Genomic DNA, 10,088 nt, shown 5'->3' on the forward strand with positions numbered 1-10,088 from the left:
TATGTGCTGCAGAAACTGTCCTGATGGACTTCAAAGCATGGCATTGATAATTCTGCCACTGGAAACCCAGGTTTCTGAGCTTGTTCTGGACAATACCACATCCTACAGTCCCCACCTTGCATGGTTGGGTCCATCCTATGGGCCAGAGGAAGTGGTTTGCTCTAAATCATCAGTTGTGGTCACTGTACATTCTACACAAGCACGTAGAAGATGTCATCAGGGGAAGGCGTTAGGAGTATGGTGTTTTCTTAGAAAGGCTCCCATGATGAAGCATCATAAAATCAGTGGGAAGCATTAGATCACTGAGATGACTCTTCCCCCTTCCTGTGCTGCAGGTTAAAGACAGCAAGCACAAAGATTCAGAAGCTCGGACCTGGGAAGCTTCTTGGGAAGATGCAGCTGCTCCTGCTCCTGTTGGCCTTCTTTCTGCCCCCAAGGACAAGGGCAGGTTAAGTGACTATCTCCATTCCCTAGAAGCCCAAAGACATTCCACAGAGGACATGGGTCCCCTGTCCTGCTACATGTCCCTGATCAATTTGTTGACAGTATTGCTGTGAACCTCATCTCCAGTCCCACCAGAGAACCCCAAGTAGGACACTGGATAAGCTACCAGAGACTGTACTCAAAAACAGCCAGTGGGTACTGTCCCCTCTCTAGGCCCCTCCTTTGTCATCTGGAGATCGGGTCTTTCCTCAGAGTTCATGCAAATGTAAGTAACAAGGAGAAAATATCAAATTCTCTTGGAGAGGGCAGAATAGTCTTGTCTTCCCTGTCTAGGAAGAGAAAGATGTTGCTCTCATCAGCTGTTTATCAGAGATGCCCAGAGCTCAGTGACCCCAGAATCCATGGAATCACTGTCCTCAGAACACTATTTGAGCATTTCCTCAGTCTTGTCCCTTTTTCCAACTCTACCCTCCTCCCCAAGCCTTTACTGGCTGCCCTGTTTTCCAGTAAGAGCCAAAGAGGAAGACGCTAATTTCTCTGCTTTCCAAAATCCTTTGAACACTGCGCTACCAACATTCATCCACTGACCACGTGGAGCTCCTCCCACATTCAGCCAATGCAAAGTTCTGAGGCACCCACGTGTTAGGTCTAGGAACGGGATCAGACAAACCATCTGCACAAACAATCTCTTTTTTCAGGGGAGATCATCGGGGGACATGAAGCCAAACCCCACTCCCGTCCCTATATGGCCTACCTTCAGATCAGGGACAACGATTCTGTAAGAATGTGTGGTGGCTTCCTGATACATGAGAAATTTGTGCTGACAGCTGCTCACTGTGCAGAGAGGTAAGGAACAGAAAACAGCCCACAGCCTCAGGAAATGCTTCTCAGAGACCCATCCTCCCAGGGAGCTCCTGTAGCTCCTGGAGAAACATAAGCAGGAGACTCTGAGGGTGAGAAAGGGCCAGCCATATTCCAAAAGGAGACAAGCAAATTGGTACAAAGGGAATTGTTCACATAAGAAAGACCAGGGCAATCGAGTTTGATATATTTAAATCCAGAACTATGCTCTGCCATAAAAATGCAAAGTAAAGCAATTTCATGTGTTTTCATAGAGGTAACTGACCGCTGAGAACATCTGGTACCCAAGGTCCAAGATTTCAGCCTCAGTTACTAACAAGCAGATGGTGCAGTCACACAGCAACATGGCCCTTCTGTCATCTTCAGCCCCACCCTGTACCAGCTGGGATGTGTCCTCTGTGTCTCCACATCCCTCAGCCTACTCTCCTCTCTGTGCAGACCATATAAAGACATTATTGTCTTACTGGGGGGCCACAACATCGAGAAACAGGAGAAGACTCGGCAGGTCACACGTGTAAAAAGAGCCATCCCACACCCAGACTACAATCCTGAAAAAGTCACCAGTGATATCATGCTGCTGCAGGTGAGGCACAGCTCCTGCTGCTGTTGCTCTCCTCATACAGGGTTGTCTCTCCTACTGGGATTTTGCTCTTTCCCTTTTTGCCACCAAGTCCATCACAGAGTCCAGGCCCAGAAGGCATAGGCTGATCTGGACTCTCTCATTTCTTTGCCTTCAGCTGGAGAAAAAGGCCAACCCGACTAAAGTGGTGCAGCTTCTCAGGCTGCCTAAGGACAAGACCCAGGTGAAGCCAGGTGCCACCTGCCAGGTGGCTGGATGGGGACTTTTGGCCCCAAATGGGAGCTCTCCAAACACACTGCAGGAGGTGGAGATGACAGTGCAGAAGGATGAGGTGTGTGAGACACACTTTCAAGAGGATTATGACAGTGCTACGGAGATGTGTGTGGGGGACCCAAGGATCAAAAAAGCTTTCTTAGAGGTAACAATAGGCATCTGTCATTCTTGGATTTGGGGGAAAAGGTGTTTGGACAGATCTTGGACTGGGAGACCCAAGCAGCAGGGGCTCATTCACCTAGTAGGCTGTGTTAAATCTCCCTGTAAGGAGAAAAAGGGAGCTGCATGACCTTGGAGGTAACTAAGGGCTCTACCACTTTACCAAGGGGTCACTAGAGAACAGTGCCCCTCTGGAAGCATGAGTTTGCAACATGATGCCTTGAGCTCACATCAGAGGCATTAGAGAACTGTTCCCTGGGTGTGCAGTAATTATAGCCAATTGGCTCCTTAGAGCCAACTGACTTTATTAGCCAATCAGCTCTTCCTCCCTGCTCTGTGTGTGGCCCACTCATCCGCCTCCCTGTCCTTAAACAGCAGCCTGAAACCAGTGGTCCCACACAGCTCCACAGGGATAAGGTCTCAGGTCCTGGGGGCAAAGACAAAGGCTGCCCCAGTGAGGAACAGCAATAACAGTGACCATAGTCAGACCATGGCAGCTCAGGAACCCAGGGCCTGTCCTTCCCTATCGTCTCTCACAAGCAGACTGTGCCAGTAATGCTTCAGGAGAGGTTGGGCATATCAGAGGGGACAAGTCCAGGAGGTGCACTGCCTCACAGTCTCAATCTTTCTACAGGGTGACTCTGGAGGTCCCCTCGTGTGTAATGATGTGGCCCAGGGCATTGCCTCCTATGGACCAGAGGGTGAGATAACTCCACGTGTCTGCACCAAAGTCTCACATTTTCTAGGCTGGATAAAGGAAACCATGAAACACTGCTGACTGCGCAGAGAAAACTAAGGGCCCTCTCTGAGCAACCATCTTTCCTGGAGCTGAGTCCAGAACTGCACTACATCAGATGCCAGTAACTAAATAAATGTCTCATCTTAGTAAAAAGGCTTGTGTCTTGTTTGTTCACTTCACGGAGACCAAATCTGGGCTAAGCAGACCAGTGACACAATTCTGCTAATTTCCGCCTCCTCCCATCTTGTGCCACTCAATACCTTTCCAAATCCTCACTCAGAGCTGTTAACCAGCTCCTTCTGACCTGCTTTAGTTTCTCCACAGCCTCCGCATCATGTGGGCTGAAGCTAAGCACCTTTGGGAGAAAATGTGCAGAACTCTCATCCTGGGGCTCAGGGTAAACATGTGACCTCCTTATATGTCACCTGGCAGAGTGGAAGGGGGGAATTTCATAGGTCCTGGAGGCCTGTCAAGCACCACTGAGGTCACCATTCAAACACATTATCCTGTGTAGGAGAAGGTTCTTTTCTCTCTTACAGGCTTGGGGATAAAGGTGGGGTTGGGGAGTGTATGTGCATGATTCTTTACTCTCATTCGAAATTTGTCTCCTTCCCCTTTCTCTGCTAATACCAAGGCTTACCTTGACTTATAGCCACCAGGCTGCCCATTCTATTTTATCTCTCCTCAGAGCTGTCACAGTCTAACAACTCCTGTCCTCACTGGGCCACAATTATTTTATATAGTTTCTTTCTCAAATCCCCGCACCTAGCACATCCAGAACCACATGTGGTTCTGATACAGGAAAATAAAACTCCCAACCTGAATGATATCTAGGACGAGTTTGGGTTCTCTAAATTCGAAGAATGAATTTTAAAAACAATGGAGATTAAGAGCAGAATACATTTATTGAGGGAAATAAAGCTTCTGTCCAAGAGAGGGACAGAAGGGGGCCCGAGTGGGTTGCAAAGGACCTTGCCCTTTCCAGGGACTTTATAGACCAAAACCCTGAGGTGAGGCAGGTCCAAGATAGGGGGGAAATGGGAATTACAAGGTGGGCATGAAGTGGGACAAAACTATGGTCAGCCAATAAGATTACAAGTATAATTCTTCAGGTCAAATTGAGTAAACTGGGGTCAAATGGGGAAGTGAGTCACATAGCAAGTGGGCATGAATACAGAACAGGGGTTTTTCCTGTAGGGGTTGGGCTAGTGACTCTTTCTTGCTTTTTGAGGGTGCTTGTTACTTATTTAGAATATCAATCCCTGATGTTCGCACCTAGGGAAGTATGTGGATGCATTTGTTTAGTCCTGCTGTCTTGAGGTCTGGCCCACAGGTATCTTACCTTGTCTTTCATGTTGGCTCTTTCCAGGGCCTGGCCCTGTCTGACTGCTTATAATATTTCTATCTAACTCAGTTGCCTTTAATAGTTCCCTGTAAGGCCCATGGAGGCCAAGGCTGTTGAGATCAGAAACTGTGACCCCACCTCTTACTTGGGCAGGTAGCCCCACACCTCAGTGTCCTCCTATAAGCTCAAGGGCCCTTGTCACTGAGCAATCTGAGCCCCTTTCAACCTATCCCTGTTAATCATTGCTGACCTCAAAGATACAACTTCCTGGGGACACATGGGCTATCCCAATCTCTTAACTTAAAAGGGCTCCTCTTTGCAGAAGGACAGGAAAACACACCGGTTTCCATCAATCAGCAAACAAATACTCCCCTACTGTTGTTTGGACAACCAGGAATGCTTTCCTTGAAAGAAGACCATTTGTCTCCACGTTGGCTAAACTTTGCCCTAATTTCATATATTGATTTTTACACAGCTGGCTAGGATGATATTCTACCATCTCAGTTGCTTTTAAGCAATGCAAATGGGTCTAGGGGAGGTGCTGATGTGCAGCCTTTGAAGCAATGGACAGGTCATTGATGCCCACCTGTAGCTCCCTACTACTTAGTGTGAGATAGGCTGAAAAATACTGAGCTGTACACTGGAACTGAGGCTCAAGAAAGAGTCCCTGCCCCAGGGCAGGAAGGCCAGACAGCAAGGCTGAGGCAACTGACCAGAAACACAAGACACTCCTGAAAATGTGTTATGCAGATTCCTCCAAACTCAGAGGCTACCTGTTACCAGAATCCAGTGGTCTTTCTGAAAACCTCTCTCTGCATGTTGTGGAGGTGCTGTTGTACCTCCCGCCTAGCCCAGCACACAGTAATCACATACTTCCTGCCATTCTTACAGTCACTCAACCAGAGGCACTCGCCTCTTCACAAAGTAACAAAACCCAGGTTCAGCCCTGAGTTGTGGCCTTTGCTCAGGTTTTCCATAGTTCTGACTGGAGTTAGTCCTGACTGGCTTCTGCAGTGCAGATAAGTGTTTACCACTTCATTCATGCGAGGGCTGCGCTGGAAGTGGTAGATTGGAATTTACTTATTAGAACTACAATAACTTTACCCTGGGATCACAAATAAAAACTCCTTCAGACTGAGACAAGCCTGAAGCAGGCTCTCTACAAGTGCTTCCTAAGAGCCAGGCCTTAGGGATCTATACTGAACATAACAGGAACCCAATGAAACTGACACTGTTAAAGACTGTGGAAATTAACCCCTGTCTATCCTCGAGATTGGTCCAGAGGGCCTATGTGGAAAATTTATGCAAATAAAATACCTTCTCTTTATTCCTGGTTATGGTTCTATCAATATTCCCACATGATACTCCAGAAGTAAATGAGACTTGGAAATGACCTTAGTCATTCAGTTTCCAGGTGTAAAGTTGCTAAATGACTTGAAAGAGGGCCTTTGCACGTGGGAGAGGGCAGCAGAGAGCTAAGAAGATAACAAGGCAGACTTATTTTCATCTTCTGAGAAATGGCAGATGAAATGGCAGGAAACATACGTCTAATCAGCCTGTGGAGAATTGTAAAGCCTGTCAATACTACAGTGCCAGCCTCTGAAGAATTGCACTCCAGTCAGGGAGGTTGCACAGTGGCAAAAGGGAGGAACGCCTGCACTATTTAGGTCATTGTGTTTACTGTTACATCCATGGTTTCTAATGTTACCCAGGGCTGAACCTGGGTTTTATTAATTTGTGAAGAGGGGAGTGGCTCGGTTCCTAATATTAGCTTAGAGGACACAAAGTGTGTTAAATCAATGTCTCCCTGAGTGCTGGGCTAGCTGTGCTGAACACTCCTACCAGCCCTCATGTCACGAATACCCAACACTGTGTGGCAGAATTTAGCTCTAAGGTAGTGCTTCTCTGTCCCAAATATACACAGAACTGCACTCATTTGTGACATGGAGGAAAATCTCCCTCTGACATCATGGAATTCCCAAAGGCATGTCCTTGCCCATCTTGTGCACAACTCATGGTGACCACCCTCAAGCAGTTTTGTCTCCATCTCCAGGGTCTCAGGCTTCACTGGTCTGTTGGTCTTAATTCCTGAAAAATGAATCTGCTGTCACCAGATGAGGTGGGCCACTTCAATAGGTAGATGACTGATCCTGATGTCCAAGGGAATGTAGGAGTCTCAGAATTGCCTCTTAGTAACAATTAATGAAAGTCAGTGGAAGATGTATCAGAATGGTACCCTGACCTCACCAGGCTACTGTGCTAGGACAATGAGTTGAGATCTACCTATTTGTGATTTTAACTAGCTACAAGGGGAGGTACAGCAAGTTTGCATTTTGACATACGCTACTCTCCTTAACATAATATTTAAGGTTTTTCAGCCTCTTTCTATCTTCAAGTGTACTCAGTAATAGACAGCTCCCATACTGGACTTTTATATAACATAACACATCTAGAGTAGCTGGTTTAGTCTCTGAAGCAGAATAAGAAGTTAGTAAGTTAATTCCCACTGCTTTCTCCTTGTGCTATTTTTCCTATGCTAGGATTTATGTAACTAGTACTTTTTACATGAGAATTAATTATTCTATCAAATCACACATGTAAATTATTTTAAAAGTTCTTTTATTGAATATATTTATGGTGGACTAAGAGATGTTATTATATAAATAACTGACATTTATTTATATATATATATATATATATATATATATATATATATACACACACACACAGTTTGGAATGATTAAATAAAACTAACATATCCAACAGCTTAGCTATCATTTTTTATTGTTAGAACATTTGAAATATGCTCTTAGCAATTCTGAAATATACATTATGAACTGTGGCCACCATTGATTTCAAAAAATTTATTTCTCCTGTCTAGATAAATTTTGTACCCTTTGACCAACATCTCCTAATTCTCCTAAATCCCTACCTCTGATAGCCACTGTTATACTCTACCCCTGCAACTACAATTGTTTTCAATTCCCCACAAAAGTAACTGCACATATTTGTCCTTCTGTACCTGGTTTATTTTGCTCAGCACAATGTACTTTAGGTTCACCAATGCTGTTGCAAATTACACGATCTCATTGCCTATTTGGAGGTTTGGGCTGAAATATATATAAATAAATATATATACAAAATATACTTAAACATATATATCAAATTTCCTTTATTCATTCGTCCATTGATAGACCCAGTTCACACTTGGCTGCTGTGAATAATGCAGCAATAAACATGGGAGTGCAGGTGACTCCTCTACGTACAGACCTCTACTCTTTGGATATTTACACAGACCACGGATTACTGGACATAGTCTAAGTGTCTGTTACGCCCCTCTCTTAGGTGCAGAACGCAGAGCAGGTTCTAGTCTCTAGATGAGTTGTTAGTGGTGACACTGTCATTCTCACCTAAACCAATCCAAAAAACCTTCCTAAACATCTGCAAGATGATGACACACATCAAAACCAGAGAAGCACAAGTCTAAGACATCAGTCAGATCACGGTGCGTGCATTTCTTTCATCCCGCTGCAGGGTTTGGTCTGCTATGACCTGGGCCACCTTCCTGGGAAAACGGCACCACTCCTACTCTTGCTATTTCTTCTGTTCCCTCATGCTAGGACAGGTGAGTGACCATCCCTATTCCAGAGGTCTCAGCACATCACACAAAATCCTCCCTACCACTGACTTTTCTGCCAGCTTTGGTCAGGATTTTTCCTCAGCCTGAGCCAGGAACTTTCTGACTCCCTGCTCGCAGCCCAAACCCAGAATTACAAATCCAAAGCTGGCTAAACACGCTCAAGGACAGCTGAAGGAGAGTGTTCCCAGATGATTTCATAGGTGTTAGACTCTCCACAGAATTTTCTGCATGACCCAGAAATTGAGTGGTCCTTAGAAGAACACTAGAAAACAAAAAACAAGGAAAAACAAAAAGGCAGAGAATGAGAAGCTACAAAAAGTAAGTATTTAAAGTTTATGGATCAAAACCAGAAAAGCACAGCTCAGACCAACAGGATGCATGGGAGGGACGTAGCTTTTCTTTCAGAGGAGATCATCGGGGGTCAGGAGGCCAAGTCCCACTCCCGTCCCCATGGCCTTCATCCAGTTTTGGGATGGCAATCAGCGGAAGAGATGTGGTGGTGTCTTGGTGCGAAAGACATTTGTGCTGACAGCTGCTCACTGCAAGGGAAGGTAAGGGCAGCAGCCAGCCCACACTTCCTGAAACCACAGCAGGGACCTCTGTTCTCCACAGGGATGAAGCCTGTAGAGCCCCTGGGGTGCAGGAACACAAGCTCACACGAGCTCAGTAGAAAGCAGGAAAGCATACAAATCAAAAATTTCAGACCAATATCTGAATATGTGATAATTAACCTTATAGACACTTATAAGATGAATAAATAAATTTGATGCTGGAAAAATAAAAGGAAGTTGGAGGAAGTGAGAAAAAAAGAAGGAAATTTAAATCTGTTCTGCACATGTAGTAATCTTTAACAGTGAATGTAATCATCATATACTGCAAGCATGTAGTAATAAAAGTCCAGAAAATGTTAAAACCCAGTGTAAGTTAGCAACTTAGCAAGAAACTCCCTCAAAAGTAACAATACATGAAAATGGCTGGGAGTATAGCTCAGGGCCAGAGCCCTGGCTTCAACACCCATCACCTTAAGAAAGGAAAGAAGACTTGCAAAAAGAAAAGCTGAGAGGTAGGAGAGGTAAATTTTGGGGTGAGAGGGCGAGAGTACAGAACAAGTGACACAGGCGAGAAGACGTAAGGACCACACTGCCAAGTAAAGCGGCAGCAGCCTGCTCCGCACAGCTCCCGGCATGTGTCCTCTATGGCTCCATGACCCTCAACAACCTCTTCTCTCTGTGCAGTTCGATAAATGTCACCCTGGTGGCCCACAACATCCAGGAACAGGAGAAGACACAGCAGGTCATCCGTGTGAGAAGACCCACCCCACACCCAGACTATATCCCTCAAAATTTTTCCAATGTCATCATGCTGCTGCAGAAGAGACAAACATTCCTGCTGCCCCTGCTTTCCTAGGGCAGGGTTACCCCTCCCACTGGGACCCTGCTCTTTTCCTCCCTGCCATCTTGGCCATCTCGATGTCCAGTCCTAGAAGGCATAGGGTCTGTGCCATAGGCTGCTCTGGACTCTCTTGCTTATTCCCCATCAGCTGAAGAGAAAGGCCAAGCTGACTAAGGCGGTGCAGCCCCTCAGACTGCATGAGGACATGACCCAGGGGAACCCAGGTGACACATGCTTTGTGGCAGGCTGGGGAAGAATGACCCCATCAAGCCCTTCAGCAAGTAAACTGCAGGAGGTGCAGCTGACAGTGCAAGATGAACAAAAATGCAAATCAGCCCTCCATGTATATTTTGATGTCACTGAGATTTGTATGGGAGACCCAAGTGAAAAAAGACCAGTTTCAAGGTGAGGTTTCCATGGTCTACAAAGACAGAACCCAGGGAAAGGGGATCCTAGTGTCCATATCCTCGTGCCCTAAGTCCAGAGCTTGACACCTAGTTCTCCAGCACTGTAGTCTTTAATCCACTCCCTGGGTGGATAGGAGCAGAAGGTGGGGAAATACCAGTTATCCCAATGTGGTATTATCACTACAGTATCTGTAAGGATTACTCAGAAAGTTTCCTTCACGTTAAACTGGAAAGTAAACTTGGGGCCA

The 10,088-nt window shown here is 45.8% G+C and overlaps 1 protein-coding gene and 1 pseudogene across 1 annotated transcript; both read left to right on the top strand.

Moving 5' to 3' along the window:
• Positions 1 to 393: 393 nt before the first annotated feature.
• LOC102016572 (granzyme B-like) lies at positions 394 to 3,095 on the top strand. The gene is made up of 5 exons (XM_005377174.1): positions 394 to 448; positions 1,143 to 1,290; positions 1,744 to 1,888; positions 2,043 to 2,303; positions 2,952 to 3,095. The coding sequence occupies exons 1-5, from the start codon at positions 394 to 396 to the stop codon at positions 3,093 to 3,095; spliced, it is 753 nt and encodes a 250-aa protein (XP_005377231.1).
• Positions 3,096 to 3,390: 295 nt separating this feature from the next.
• Positions 3,391 to 9,842, top strand: LOC102016898 (annotated as a pseudogene).
• The last annotated feature ends 246 nt before the right edge of the window (positions 9,843 to 10,088 follow it).

The sequence above is a fragment of the Chinchilla lanigera genome, unplaced genomic scaffold, assembly GCF_000276665.1.
Source record: "Chinchilla lanigera isolate Chin_1 unplaced genomic scaffold, ChiLan1.0 scaffold00008, whole genome shotgun sequence".
NCBI classification, from domain to species: Eukaryota; Metazoa; Chordata; class Mammalia; order Rodentia; family Chinchillidae; genus Chinchilla; species Chinchilla lanigera.